Source organism: Malaclemys terrapin, chromosome 12 (genome assembly GCF_027887155.1).
Source record: "Malaclemys terrapin pileata isolate rMalTer1 chromosome 12, rMalTer1.hap1, whole genome shotgun sequence".
Taxonomy (NCBI): domain Eukaryota; kingdom Metazoa; phylum Chordata; order Testudines; family Emydidae; genus Malaclemys; species Malaclemys terrapin.
The window spans coordinates 28,678,575-28,694,131 of NC_071516.1; the positions used below are offsets into that span (position 1 = coordinate 28,678,575).

The window sequence follows — 15,557 nt, forward strand, 5'->3', positions numbered from 1 at the left end:
ATAAGGGAAATAGAAATGAGATCACACGATTTCACAAGGGGGAGGGATAGCTCAGTGGTTTGAGCATTGACCGGCTAAACCCAGGGTTGTGAGCTCAATCCTTGAGGGGGCAATTTAGGGATCTGGGGCAAAAATCTGTCTGGAGATTTGTCCTGCTTTGAGCAGGGGGCTGGACTAGATGACCTCCTAAGGTCCCTTCCAACCCTGGTATTCTATGATTCCATAGGCAACTACTCCACAACTCAATGGTTGCTGACCATTTTAAAGTGTTCTGGATTTGGTTTTTCCAGCTCTCCCCGGCTGCCAACTAGCCCACCTCTTGGCTGATTGCTTTCAGGCAACACAGCAGGGCTGGGGCTCTGCTTGAAGCTGCTCTTTTCCAATCCAGACGCACACAAGGAGAGCCAAGAAGCACAATGCAGCACTGCTATGACGTGAATGCACTCGATTATAACAGAGCCACAAGCATGCTATAAAGACAGGCATCTCCTTGTGCTGGGGAGAACCTGCCATGTTCATTCCACGTCTACCTGACCCTCACTGATAATTAGACCAAGACCACTTTGAGTCAAACTAACGTCTCAGTCTGATTACCAATGCGGGCCCCACAAGCACGAGTGTCCACAATGCGTCACCCACCTGCTCGTTCTTGTGCTGCGTCATGTGCGATTTGAGCTGGAAGTAGGTGTTGAACTTGCTGGGGCAGAACTGGCACTGGTAAGAGCTATCAATCAGGACAACCTGCTTGGCTTCCAGTTTGCCAACCTCACTCTCTTCTGCGGGGGCCATGGCCTGAGGCTGCTGGGGAGAGTTCCTGGAGGCCTGGCTTAAGCCTGGAGGAATGGGTAGAGAGAAAGACAAACTGAAGCATCCCTGAGGTCAGTTTTTTAACAGCTTTGAAAACTGACGAAGGCCCCAGTCCTGCATTGCCATGTGACACTCAGCTTTGGTCTCTGGGCCAGCCTTCTGCTCCCTTCCTAAGTGCCTATTCTTTGGGCTAGACAATTCAATTCCCGTAACCTTCCCTTTACAAGATTATCAAGGGCCCTGATTATTCTAGCTACCCTTCTGTGACCCACTATTCTTACCTGTCATGCTCCCAGCTGTGTGCCAGCTGTCTCATTGAAAAGAGAGCTCAACAGGAACCTGATGATCTAAGGCCATATTCACTCCTCCTCCAAGATTTGCTCAGTGCAGGAGATGAGAGGCATCCCCAATTCACTAGCTGCCTAGCTTCAGTGTACATCAGAGCAGCCCCTAGACTTCTGTAACTTATGCAGGCTGGCTATGGCCCTATAGGACCACATACCCCTTGAGAACTAGCAGAGCTGAGTCATGCTCTGTCCCACCCTCCATGCCACTGTTCGGGGGAGATTGGTGTAAACATTGGCTACACCACTGGATGCCAGCTGGGAGCTCCTCCACACCAAGCGAATTCTGAACTGGCCTGTTAGATGAGACTTCACCACCCTAAGCAATGCAGAACAGCAAGCCAGAGCACACAGGGTTGCATTAGCCCACATGTCTGATCTATGGATTAGTCTAATAGATGCTGCTAAATGCTCGGTCTCCAGATGGTGGCATCACTGGCATTAACTCCAGAGGAAGCTAACATGAGAGAGAAATGGGTGGGAAAGTGCTTTGGGAATGAGGAGTGTTCAGAGATCCTGGGAGTGTCGCTCTGCTTCCTAGTAGGCAATTTCGAAGGGTAGCACACCTGCATTCTCCTCGTCCTCCTGCTGGTTGGGGTTCAGTGCCATGACCTGCACCGTGATGGAGTTGCGGGAGATGGTGCACCCGAGCCCCGGAGGCCACACTTTATGGGTCTGCATGTGCTTCTTCACGTTGGACTTCTGCGCGAAGGCTCGGCCACACACGATGCACTGGAACGGCTTCTCACCTGTGTGGCTGCAGGGCAGACCGAAGCACATCAGTGAAGATGCATGACAGGAGGTGGTGGCCTGTAAGCATGGATCACAGGGGACAGCTGTCCCAGGAGTGAACTGAGAACCTAGCTGCTTGGCAGATTAGCTCCTGGACATCCCCAGCAAAGGGCTGGGAACCTGATCAACTGGCGTCAATGGATTTTGTGGGTGGAGCAGGAGAAATAGGCCTTACATACAGAACACAGAGTTACAGCCCAGGGGTAGTTTGGGGGTGGGGAGGAGCTCTGCAATGGAGTCGGAACATTTATCATCACGTTTTTCTGCACTGACCCTATAAGCCACTTGACCATCATTGCTTGGTTTAGAATAAAACCCCTTCTTCTGCTCCAGCATCAGAGGATCCCTTCTTGTCCCCCCACTCTGCTTCCAGCCTAGGAAGAAGGAAACCCTATCCTCTTCTCTCTCTCTTCCCCCCACCCCAAATTACAGGGAGGGAGATCTTTCTGCTCTCTCTTCCTGTTCCAAGCCCAGAAGCCACTTCTGATGCTTGGTGGTCACCACGTGAGGGGCCCCAGGATGGGCTTGGAGTTTAAATGACACCTGCTAGCTGCCCATCAAGCTTTTAAATCTTTGCTCAGGGGCTGAGACTAGAATTTTTATCCTTCCTCTTCAAGCATCGCTCTGAATTTTCGCTCCCAAGGGGCAGCTCTGGAGGTGAAGGTGGCTGGGCATCCAGGTAACAGGAACTGTGGACGTTCTCATCAGCTAGTGAGCAAAGAGGACTCCAAAACCAGCTCATACTCAAAAAGTAGAAGATGCAATTACAGCTCACACCTCCTGTGCAATCAACAGCCTGCCCCACCTGGCCATCCCTGCCGCATCTGGGTTAGCATCTCACTGTTACCTTCTGATGTGCTGCTGCAAGTCAAAGTTCTTGGTGAAGGCCTTGTCACAATAAGTGCACTTCAGTTTGGGGGACTTAGGTTTCCCTGAAATAGAAAGAGTACATAATGGGAATTAGCTACTCCAATTCAGATGCATTCAGGACCAGGGAACATTTGATGGGATATGACTGGCCACAACACAAGAGTTTGTCCCATGGGACAATAATAAGTGCCAATTCTACTTTTTGTATATTATTTTCTGTATATCATAGTAAGAGTACACTGTGTTGTATATTTGCTAACAGAGTCTCAAGAGCTTCCAATCTAAAAGCGCAATGCAATGGAGACATGATGGTCTAGGGGTTAGAGCAGGGGCTGGCCATAAGGAGACGTACCTTCTTGTAGCCCACTGTCATTTTTGGAACGCCTATTTTTGGAGGTCGAGGTGGAATCAAAACTGGCCACGTTTCCTCCAGCCGCATTGGTCAAAGGAGCAGCAGTGTTAGTGCTTTTGGATTTGAAGCCCTGCTTCCCCGGACTGTACACTGGAGGGGAGGGATACACAGGACTTTCCACACACTGGCTTGGCACCTGGAATAATGCACCAGTGAAAATACATTTGCTAAATCCATGGAGAAGTTGTCATGCTGGATCATTAGTCTGTCTAGCCCAGGGTCCTGCCTAACTGGATCAAACCAGTAATCTGTTTCCTTAACCAAAGGGAGGCTAAACCAATGCACAAAGGGCAGCTCTCAGGCTGAACCTTGCCAAGTATTCAGGAGTTATTAGCAAGACCCGGACACCAAAGTATAAACTCTGAAAAGGAAGAGCTAGCTGGTCCCCGATTAGCCCTTGGAACTGCATCTCTGCTCTCCAGAGCTGATCACCCTCAGCCTGGTCTGGATTCAAACCCGTGACTCTGAAGGTGGAAAGCTCAAGCTCCTGTTACCAGCCCCAGGAAGATTTCTGAAGGAAGTTCTGCTGTGCAGATTCCAGTTAAACAAACTGACAATATTATTGGGAAGGTGAAGGGTGTAGGTAGCAAAACAGCCCAAGTCATCAATCTGGAGTAACACAGTTTGAGACCCTTTCTGAAAAGGGCATCTGGAGAAGCTTGGCATGTCCTCTCCTACCGCATACTCCCCAGTCTATTTAACTGCCTGAGGAATCTTACTGTCAGGATATTTTTTCTGATATTCAGACTAAGCTTTCCTGTGCTGAGTTTCAGCCCACTACTCCTAGCTCAATCCCTTTGCAATGTGTCTGCCTTCCCAGCAGATACCCTTTCCAATACTCGCAGGCAGTTATAGGAAATCCACCCCCTTAAACACATCTACATGTGTTCGGCTCTTTTAATCTCTCCGCATAAATCAACCCCTCCAGTCCCTTAATCGTTCTCATGTTCTCCAGATTCCCTTCAGCTTGTTGACATCTTTCTGATCATTACTTTCCCACAGAGGAAATACTAATTGATTACAAGACAACCTAACACATCTTTCCCTGACTCTAATTTTATGACAAATGGCATTTCTAATCCACCTAACTCACGAGCAGCATCTTCTCCCCAACTTGTGAAATGGGCTTGCAGGAGCCTTAAGTGTCGTGTATTGGTCAGAAGGTAGAGCAGCATCTGAGGGATGACCCATGGCCAAGCTCGCAATACGAGGCCAGGGACACGGCTTTACCTCTATGGGTGGATACGGTTGCAACCCCAGCGTCTGTATCTCCACTGTGCCATTTCCTGCCATAGGAGCAGGTGCGCTGTACACTTCCACCACCTGGCTGCCGCCAGTGCTGGGCTGTCCCGGTGCTCCCAGTGTCTGAGTGGGAGGAGGTGGTGGCTGAGGTGGAGGAGGAGGTGGGGGCGGCGGAGGAGGTGGGGGCTGGGAAAGGTATCCAGCTCCAGTGTGCATACTCAAGCTGCTCTGAAAACCGGAACAAGAGACAAACAGAGAAGGCTTTGAAAGTGCAGCACAGGTCCTGCAACCTCCAGCTGGAGTGGCAGAGGCCTCGCTCATGACATAATTCACTGTCAGATCGGCAGACAAAGCAAACTTTGGGCAAAATGCACTTTTTAACACAGATGTGGGCACCTTACTAAATACACTATCTAGTTTCTAAGGAAGGAATGAGCAATCGAACAACCACCTATATACCGTGCAGGGGTCAGATTGAGAGGGTATGCAGCAGCTCATACTGCCACGTTTCCCTGCTGATGGTCACCTTGGGCTCTAGAATCCAAACATTTGCTTCATTTTCTTTGTAGCCCTGCTGAGTACAAGGAAAACCCTCAGAATGCGAAGAGAGTAACTAGTGCAGGACACCTGCCAAAGTCTATAGACAGCATTAAACAACAGCTCCGAGAGAGGTGTCCCATTGATCTCCCTGGTCATTACATAGATAGTCCCTGATGGTTACACGGTAACATACACATTATTTCATGGGGGATCATAGCACACAAGAAAGAACCAGGGATGATCATATTATGAAGAGCGGCACAATCTGCTGTGAGAGGCAGTGTGAGTGAGCAGAGCTTGGCATAGGCCCATCACTTGTTGTTTTCCAACCTGACCTCTGCTGTTGTTTTTGAGAAGATGCCCAGGCACCAACATCACAGCAGCTCTCTGAACTGTGCAGGTGGCACTGCCAGCCAGAACTCTTGGCTCCCTCTGCTATTCAGCTGGGGACTCAGTCTGCTTGGAAAGCGCACTCCCCTTACCTGCACGGAGGGCTGCACCGTGGGCATTGGTTGGTCCAGGGATGTAAAAGCGGACATGGCTGACATCAGCACCTCATCACTGACTAAGATATTCCCCTGCACGAGCGTCTGGATCAGCGGAGATGGAGGAACCGTGATGTATGTGGAAATTTGCTGAAAGAATGGGGAAAAAAAGTGTTGGGGCTCCACACTAGAACAAGAGAAATAATCTCTGAAATGCCTGGGAAAGGAACAAGGATGTGTTCTTTACTAAACTGACGAGTCTCTGCTACCTCCAGCTCTCCTCACTCGACTGGCCACACTAGAGATCTACTGGTTGCTACTGTTTGTATCTTCACCTATGGGTCTATCCTGCCATCCTGTAACAAACAGGGAACCACACTGGCACTGTTCAGAAAAACGAGGGCTAGACCTTCCAAAGCTTTAGTTCAAAAGGAATTATTTTGGGGCAGTTCTCTGGCCTGTGCTATACAGGAGATCAGACTAGATGATCACAGTGGTCTCTTCAGGCCTCAGAATCTATGAATGAATCAATCCTGGGAGACCTGATGGCTCAGGGGATTGGAGATGGGATAGGGAGTTGGCTATGGGTTTACAATTCAAACCATATTGGTTATTAAAGGTGACCTGGGGAACAAATAGCATTAAGACCTTCAGCGGAATGCTCTGACTAACCAGGTGATGTGGTGAATTCAGAAAGGCCACGGACTAGATGGCCAGGAAGACTGTACTTCTTTCTCACCCCTAGAGGTGGTCCCATCAGGTCACAATTGAGGTACATTGCGGGTGACAGCATGGGGGAAGATTTTTGCTCACACTGTCCCTGTTCTGTGGTTATGATGAGGACTGATGCCTCCAGAGTCAGTAGCGCCTTTCCCTAGCACTAGATTCACTTTAGGGGGAGGAAAACACATTTTTTTTAATTACTGGAGAATTCCATCTTTTTGATTGATTTGAGGAGCAGAAAGCGTGCTGTGTGTATGAGGGGATACAGGAGCACTGTAGCAGAAGAACAGCTGCATGGATTCAATTCCGGCAAAAGGTATGTTTGGGGTAGGGGGAAGACTTTTGCTTTTTTTAATTCTCCCCATGCACAGCACACCGGGATATATGGAGTCATGCGTGGAGACTGGGCGCTGAAGGAACCAGGAGGCAGATCCAGGGATGAGGATGACACATCCAGCACCCTCTCACTATGTATGGGAGCCAGATGCAGCTAAAGGGTGGGAGTGAGGCCCACCCCCACATGTGGAAAGTGGCAGCCAGTCGTGTAGGAAGCAGCAGGCCAGATAGACCTGGGAGGGATAGCTCTGTAGTTTGAGCATTGGCCTGCTAAACCCAGGATTGTGAGTTCAATCCCTGAGGGGGCCATTTGGGGATTTAGTTGGGGATTGGTCCTGCTTTGAGCAAGGGGTTGGACTAGATGACCTCCTGAGGTCCCTTCCAACCCTAATAATCTATGATTCTATGACCCACAATACTAGCACCCTGAGCTAGAACTACAGTCCTACCACAAAAGGAATCCTAGAAAAAGTAGAAACATGGATGAATGGCTAATGAAGAGAACAAAAGAATAGCACAATCATGTAGGGGGAAAAAAATCAGAAAGGCTAAGGGACATGAAAGGAAAAAAAAGAGGTTCTTTAAATATATTAGGAATGAAGGAAAGCGTAAGTCCTTTACTTAGGGGGAAGGAGAGCTAAAACTGATGAGGTCAAGAAGGCTGAGGTTTTTAATGCCTATCTTGCTTCAGTCTTCACTAAAAAGGTGAATAGTGACCAGATACACAATTAATATTAAAAACAAGGGAGAGAGAATACAAGCCAAAATAGGGAAAGAACAGTTTAAAGAATATTTAGATAAGTTAGATGTATTCAAGTCAGCAGGGCCTGATTAAATTCATTCTAGGGTTCTTAAGAAACTAGCTGAAGCAATCTCAGAACCATTAACAATATTGAGAACTCCGGGAGGATGGGTGAGGTCCCAGAGATCTGGAAAAGGACAAACATAGTAGCTATCTTTAAAAAGGGGGAACAAAGAGGACCTGGGGAATTATAGACCAGTCAACCTAACTTCAAAACCAGGAAAGATATGGAACAAATGATTAAACAATCAGTTTGTAGGCACCTAGAGGATAATAGGGTTATAAGGAATAGCCAGCATGGATTTGTCAAGAACAAATCATACCATCAATGTAATTTCCTTCTTTGACAGGGTTACTGGCCTAGTGGATAGGAGGGAAGCAGTAGATGTGATATATCTTAATTTTAATAAGGCTTTTGCCACAGCTCCACATGACATTTGCATAAGTAAACTAGGGAAATGTGGTCTAGATGAATTTACTATAAGGTAGGTGCAAAACTGGCTGAAAGAACAGTTATCAATGGTTTGCTGTCAAACTGGGAGGGCATATCTGGTGGGGTCCCCACTGGGGTCAGTCTTGGGTCCAGTACTATTCAATATTTTCATTAATGACTTGGACATTGGAGTGGAGAGTGTGCTTATAAAGTTTGTGAATGACACTCAGCTGGGAGGGGTTGCAAGTACTTTGGAGGACAGGGTGAGACTCCAAAAAGAGTTGGATAAATCAGAGAATTGGTCTGAAATCAATAAGATGGAATTCAATAAAGACACATGCAAAATACTGCACTTAAGAAGGAAAAATCAAATACACAGCTACAAAATGGGGAGTAACTGACTTGGTGGTCATAATGCTGAAAAGGATCTGGAGGTTACAGTGGATTGCACATTCAATATGAGTCAACAATGTGATAAAGTTGCTAAAAAGGCTAATATCATTCTGGGGTATGTCAGGCTCAGGAGGTAACTGTCTGGCTCTACTTGGCTCTGGTGAGACCCCAGCTGGAGTTCTGTGTCAAATTCTGGGTGCCACACTTTAGGAAAGATGTGGACAAATTGGAGAGAGTCCAGAGGAGAGCAACAAGACCGATAAAAGATTTAGAAAACCTGACCTATGAGGAAAGGTTAAAAAAACTGGGCCTGTTTAGTCTTGAGAAAAGAAAACAGAGGGAGGGACTTGACAACAGTCTTCAAATATGTTAAGGGCTGATATAAAGAGGACTGTGATCAATTGTTCTCCATGTGCACTGAAGGTAGGACAAGAAGTAATGGGCATAATCTGCAGCAAGGGAGCTTTAGGCTAGATAATAGGAACAACGGTCTAACTAGAAGGGCACTTAAGCTCTGGAACAGGCTTCCGAGGGAGGCTGTGAAATCCCCATTGTTGGAGGTTTTTAAGAACAGGTGGGACAAACATCTGTCAGGGATGGTCTAGGTTTACTTGGTCTGGCCTTAGTGCAGGGGACTGCACTTGGTGACCTCTCAAGGACCCTTCCAGCCCTACCTTTCTATGATTCTATAATAAAAGATTAAACTCTTTATTGACCCGCTGTTCAAGAGCAGTGACAGTGTTCTGAAGGAAATCCCATAGTAAAGGGATTATATGGACTCTGCAAATAGATTCCAAGAGGTAAGAACAAGTGGGGCGAACCCAGCCTCCCTAGGGTGAGATCACTAGCCAGGTGTAACTGGATTCAGTAAACGTTCACCCCTGGGTTCTCTTGCCCTCCAAAGTCAGTGGCGCAGAGACCCCCAAGCATGCCATGTAGCTACCTGCCGATTGGCACTCTGAGCCTGCTGCACGGACGTGATGGACGGAGTGTACACGCTGTTGGTAGCCAATGAGACGGTGGCCAGTGAAGGGGTGTTTCCTTGGCATTGCTCCCTCTTGTGGGTCATGAACGCCGGCAGCGAGTTGAACTGCTTCTTACACTTCCCACACAGGAACACGTCCTCGTCATCTACAATCAGAAGGGAACAGATCATTGATTTGGCTTCAGGATCCTTCTCCTCCTCAGACTATGGAGCTACCTCAACTACCGTTAGGGTCAGAAAAGGGACGATACAATTTGGTGCCTTCCTGCTGTTAGCCCCACAGAGCTGTCATAGCTAGGGGAGGGTGAGCTGAATTCTATTCCGCCTTGTGCAGCTTCAGCTATTTTGTCAGCTGAGCTCTAGCTGCAGAAAATCCTAGAGGATGAGAAATAAGTAACTGAACTTTGCATTCCTCTAGCTCCTTCTGAGTACGTCAAAAAGGCTCACATGGATCAGACTGCGCTGTCTTTAGACAGAACAATCAGCCGCAATGCACGGAGGAGGGAGAGGCTGATGACACAGCGTTCACTTGCATGTGTTTGGGGAAAGGTCACAGAATAATTCTGCATCTTCCAAGTGAGCCATGATAAAACACTGTCTGGCCTACGCCTTCTGGTTTTGGGGAGAGCAGCTTTGGAGCCCGGTATTGCTGATAAAGGGCTGAAGTGAAAAGCCAGACTTTCATAAGCATTTAAACCAGCAACTACTATGACTGCTCACCTACATTAGCTACACTGTCCCCAAATAATTGAGCAACCTGAGTGTTCATTGCAGCAAGAGGTGTTTGTGACATGCAGAAAGTGCCCCTCCCTTCATGCCTTTCCTGAAGTGCATGGTCTGGACCTGTTGCTGAGACCAACCCCAACCCACCCTCTCTTCCTCTGGGCAACCGCACCAAGTCTGGGACAGGCACCACACAGTATGTTCTGTATTGTCCCTCTCTCCCCTTATGTTCTGCCTTGTTTCACTAAACAGACCATGAGTCCTTAGGAATTAGCACATAGCAGTGACTCTCCACCAACAGTCTGCAGACAACTGTTCTGCCAAACCATTTCTGATGGCCACTGGGACAGAGGGCGTGGCAGGAAAGGCAGCCCACAAGAGTCTCTTTCTGATTGCACATGAGAGGAAGAGAGGGGCTCACCCATGGACTGGATGGTGGTGGAGGTGTTGACATTTTGACCGGATGGATCTGTAACTGCTCCCTGACCATCTAGCAGGGACTGAACAGCCAGCACTGTCTGATTATCCATTCCTGAAAGAGAGACAGAAACAAGGGTTAACAGGAAAGCACAAACCTACCGTGGGACATCCAAGCAGGCCCACCGGGACAAGAACTGGTTCACTGAGTCTAAAACCTCACTCTGCACCATCTGAATGTATCCTACAGTAAACACAACTTAAACGAGTAATGCTGAAAAGTGGCTCCCCCTCAGTGCCCCCATGTCTCCCGCTTAGTTCTTCTTCCTTCACTGAGCTCCCCCACCCCCACCCCCGCCACCACCTATTCTATGTGCTAGTTATCCTAAGAGAGAAAACAGATCCTAAGAGCAGAAAGCCAGTTCATCTTTCTTTATATGGTCATGGGAGGAGTGGGTAAGAAGAGGCAAAAGATGATCTGGCAGCTGAAGGAGAGAGCTGGTTTTTGAAGAAGCTATTCCCAGGGAGGGCAAAGAGTTTTAGCTGCAGAAGGGGGTCTGATCAGTGGCACTTGCCACTTGGAGGTGCAGGAACATTTGGAATTTCATAGATTTTAAGCTCAGACTAGTTTAAGGTCACCATGTCACACAGAGGGTAACTCAGGCGGGTACAGTTACTCACAAGCCATGTGATGCAGTGGCTGAGATTGGGGTTTGTTGTGTTAACAGACCTGAGCTCTGGGCCTGCAGTGAGCTTGCATAAACGCTCTGTGAATGTATTTTTAAAAAGGGCAGGAATGTGCAGCGGTTCTTCCCTGTCTTCTGGGCCAAGGTTCATGGCTTGAGTCAATAATAAGGGTAGGGAATTGCATAGGAATTGAAACAGCACTTAGAAGAGGTAAGATTTAAACTCCTGGTCTCTGCTTTCCCAGTTCAAGAAACTTTCCCTTAAGCTAGAGAATTCCTCAGTTAGTGTCTTTCCCATTTTAGCATCCCCCAGAAGCCAGTGATGGCATTCACACTGAGGGAGCATTGCCATTCAGTTAAAAATTGGCAGGTTCACCTTAGCACAAATATTTTTTCCACTGCAGCTACAATGTTATTTAAAAACTCTGTAGACAAACAGTAATGATGTATAACTGATACTCTAGGAACAAAAAGCAGCCAGAGGACAGCTCCCAGAGCGATTTAGATTTCTTGTAAAAGGGGTGAAGAAACTGCCCAAAAGGGGTGATTCAATTCATTTTTCATCAAACCCTGAAAAATTCGAACAGCACTCAGTTTATATTCTGTGTTTGGGCTTTTTGCCATTTCAATGAGATTTTTACAAACTAAAGGTTTAAAGCTCCTGTTAATACTGAACCTTACCACAATTTTAACTATGGTGATGCTATTGCTGTACCACAATAAAAAGAGCAAATAATCTTACAAGGTAAAATAATTTTCAAATAGTACAGCTAACGGGCAGATCCTGATGAGAAGCCAATTAGTAAATAGCATGAGGAGAGGCTTGAAAATCCTGCAACTGATTGCAAAGACATACGCAATCATCACAGAGAAGCTGCTCTGCTTTCCTCCTACAGGTCCCCTCCATGCCAGGGTTTAGGGCAGGAAGTGAAGAATATAATGTGCAACAGAAACTGCAAGGAGAGTATTTAGATCTGCAGGATATACTTCTCCAGGACTGCCAGGGTGACATCCCAGGTGCCAAGGGGCCTCCACAAGGGAGAGAGAGGGACTCTCACCAACTGCACACATACACATCACTTTAAAGATTAGCTAAGAACTCACTATTTCTGCATCACCCACATGGAGCTAGTTAATATACTCAAGTAACAGAACCATCAAGAAATGCTGCTTATGCCTTAACTGAGTAACCTGATCAGTCTGCCTGTGACCCATTCGATTTCTCCCCTTCCTTGCCTTTTGTTTATTAACCTTCCTTGTTGTGTCTCATTTGAACCTATGGCTCCATCTTACACACATTTACTGCCAAGCGCAGTACTCACTCTTGGGGGTAGCTCCATTGACATCAATGGGATTACTCATAGTCCAAGCACTACATTCAGTGACATGTGCAGGACTGGGACCTTATATCATAAGCTCTGCAGAGCAGGGGCTGTTTCTTTACTTGTGTCTGTAAAGTACCCATCACACTTCATAGCACTGCCACAAATAACAATGTATCTAACACCAACCCCTAGTGGGAGGTTGGAGGTGTTCTTTTTAAGCAATTATTTTAACTGTTAAATAGGAGATGAGGTCACCCATTTTGCAGCCCTTGCCCCAGAAACTGATTTTGAGGCATGATCTGTTTTATTCATCACATTCCCATCACGAAGCAGACAGGATGAGTTCCAGTTGTGCGTGCCTAATGAGCTACGGTCTCTCTTCCTCATTTCCCCTTCTAAGAAGGCAGCTTGTAGGGTGCGGCATGGGATCCCCCAGAATCCCAGTACAGTTGCTGTGTGTGTGTGTAGGCGTAATGCAGGGTGAAAAATCTCCTACACCTGCTGGGCAAACAGCACAGCTGGAGGTTGGGCAATTTGTTTCAGAAGTACCCCTATGAATAAAGGTGAGAAGGGTGGGTGGAGAGCCTTCCCCTCCCTCACTCCCCAATCAGGAGCATATCTATAAGTAAGGCTACAATTTAGTCATGGAGGTCACGGAATCCGTGACTTCAGCAGTGTGGAGCTGCAGGGTTCCCCGCCGCCTGCGGGGCCGGGAGCTGTAGGGTACTCCCGGCACCTCTGGCGACCCCGCAGTGGGACGTGGGGTACCCTGCAGCTCCCAGCTGCTGTGGGGAACCCCCAAGATCCCAGGCTGTGGAGGGACCCCTAAGCTCCCAGCCACCAGGGGCAGCAGGGGAACCCCCAAGCTCCCGGGTGGCGGGGAACCCCTGAGCTCGTGGGCAGTGGCGGGGGAACTCCCGAGCTCCTGGGCGCTGTGGGACCTCAGAGCTGCAGACTGTGAGGGGGGGTACCCCACAGCCCCTAGCTGCTGCAGGCAGCTCCTAGCCTCTGCACAGCTGCCTTGCTTCAGGCAGTGTGGGGATCTGCAAATCCCCATATTGTCCCGGACATTTTTAGTAAATGTCACAGACAGGTCACAGCTTCCCTGAATTTTCCTTTTTTGCCTGTGACCTGGCCGTGACTTTTACTAAAAATATCCGTGACAAAAACTTAGCCTCATCTATAAGTCATCATGTCAGCTGCACCTCTTCTCATCAGTGGCAGATTCTGCATACTCCCCTCCTCTATCAGATTCACATAGGAGGGAAGACTGTTGAGAACAGCATGGCTCTGCAGCTCCAGAGAAGGGAGGGGAAAGCAGCTGTCATACAATTCATGCTCCTTTACAAACCCACTATGCGTTCCTTTCCATATTGTAGGGAACTGAATATTGCAGGAGCATGCATGTTTTGTTTAATTTCAAGAGAAACCAATATTTTAAAATACACATATATATTTACAATTATTCCCCTGCAGTATTTGCAAGGGAAACACAGCAGACTCCTGCTAGTGCATCAGAACCAGAGTGTGAAATTTACAAGTCTATTGCAATGTCCAAGTGGAAATAAGCAAGGAGCAGGAATAGTGAGAAGAGAATTGGACACCTAGAATTCTATTTTAATAGTTTATGTTGATAATTAAAACACCTTAAATTACTGAAGCTCGAGAATTTTAAAAACCTAATTCCTGTCTTAATATTCATGCTAGGAATGCCAAGCTCGGTCTGTGAAGGGGGCTAGATTACATTTTTAATAGGACTGTCGATTAATCACCGTTAACTCACATGATTAACTCAAAAAAAAATAATAGTGATTAAAAAAATTAATTGCGATTAATGACAGTTTTAATCGCACTGTCAAATAGAATAACAATTGATATTTATTAAATATTTGTATACATTTTCAAATATATTAATTTCAATTACAACGCAGAATACCAAGTGTACAGTGCTCACTTTATATTATTTTATTACAAATATTTGCACTGTAAAAATGATAAAACAAAAAATATTTTTCAATTCACCTCATACAAGTACAGTAGTGTGATCTCTTTACCGTGAAAGTGCAACTTACAAATGTAGAATTTTTTTTGTTACATAACTGCACTCAAAAACAGAACAGTGTAACACTTTAGAGCCTACAAGTCCACTCAGTCCTACTTCTTGTTCAGCCAATCTCTAAGTCAAAGAAATTTGTTTACATTTACAGGAGATAATACTGCCCACTCCTTATTTACTTCACCTGAAAGTGAGAACAACTGTTTGCATGGCACTTTTGTAGCCAGTATTGCAAGTTATTTACATGCCAGATATGCTAAACATTTGTATGTCCCTTCAGGCTTCAACCACCATTCTAGAGGACATGCTTCCATGCTGACGACGCTTGTTAAAAAAATAATGCGTTAATTAAATTTGTGACAACTCCTTGGGGGAGAATTGTATGTCTCCTGCTTGTGTTTTACCTGCATTCTGCTATATATTTCATGTTATAGCAATCTCAGAAATGACCCAGCACATGTTGTTCGTTTTAAGAACACTTTCACTGCAGATTTGACAAAACGTAAAGAAGGTACTACCAATGTGAGATTTCTAAAGATAGCTACAGCACTGGACCCAAGGTTTAAGAATCTGAAGTGCCTTCCAAAATCTGAGAGGGATGAGGTGTGGAGCATGCTTTCAGAAGTTTTAAAAGAGCAACACTCTGATGCGGAAACTATAGAACCTGAACCATCAACAAAGAAAATTAACCTTCTGCTGGTGGCATCTGACTCGGAGTCTGATTTGTCTTGCATGCCCCACTTTTTACCTCACTTTAAAAACTACTTGCTTACAAAATCAGACATAATGCAGAAGTGTCATAGCAAACTATTACAGAAAAATTGCTTACTTTCTCATTTTTACCATATAATTATAAAATAAATCAATTGGAATATAAATATTGTGCTGTACATACATTTCAGTGTATAGGCCATAGAACAGTACAAACAAGTCATTGTATGAAATTTGTTTGTACTGACTGCTCTTGTGCATTTTATGTAGCCTGTTGTAAAACTAGGCAAATATCTAGATGAGTTGATGTACTCCCTGGAAGACCTCTGTGTATCCCCAAGGGTACATGTACCCTTGGCTGAGCACTACTGGACTAGATTATCAGAATGGTCCCTTCTGGTCTTGAATCTATTAGCTACCCATCCATCCAACCTGATCCACACTGCCACTTACAGCACATAATGCACCAATGTCA

The 15,557-nt window shown here is 46.4% G+C and overlaps 1 protein-coding gene across 2 annotated transcripts in view; it reads right to left on the reverse strand.

Annotated features, from left to right (window-relative positions):
- The window catches only part of ZNF341 (zinc finger protein 341), a 28,574-nt gene that overhangs the window by 11,028 nt on the left and 1,989 nt on the right, over nucleotides 1–15,557 (reverse strand). The window contains exons 1-9 of one of the 2 annotated variants that reach the window (XM_054046544.1): nucleotides 15,536–15,549; nucleotides 10,309–10,419; nucleotides 9,123–9,310; nucleotides 5,490–5,642; nucleotides 4,456–4,695; nucleotides 3,166–3,361; nucleotides 2,791–2,875; nucleotides 1,718–1,908; nucleotides 640–833 (exon numbers count right to left, since the gene is read on the reverse strand). In XM_054046544.1, the coding sequence (XP_053902519.1) occupies nucleotides 640–833; nucleotides 1,718–1,908; nucleotides 2,791–2,875; nucleotides 3,166–3,361; nucleotides 4,456–4,695; nucleotides 5,490–5,642; nucleotides 9,123–9,310; nucleotides 10,309–10,417 (1,356 nt within the window). In that variant the 5' untranslated portion in view covers nucleotides 10,418–10,419; nucleotides 15,536–15,549. Of the gene's footprint in view, nucleotides 1–639; nucleotides 834–1,717; nucleotides 1,909–2,790; nucleotides 2,876–3,165; nucleotides 3,362–4,455; nucleotides 4,696–5,489; nucleotides 5,643–9,122; nucleotides 9,311–10,308; nucleotides 10,420–15,535; nucleotides 15,550–15,557 lie in introns of those variants that run through there. The other variant, XM_054046543.1, reaches the window with a different exon arrangement.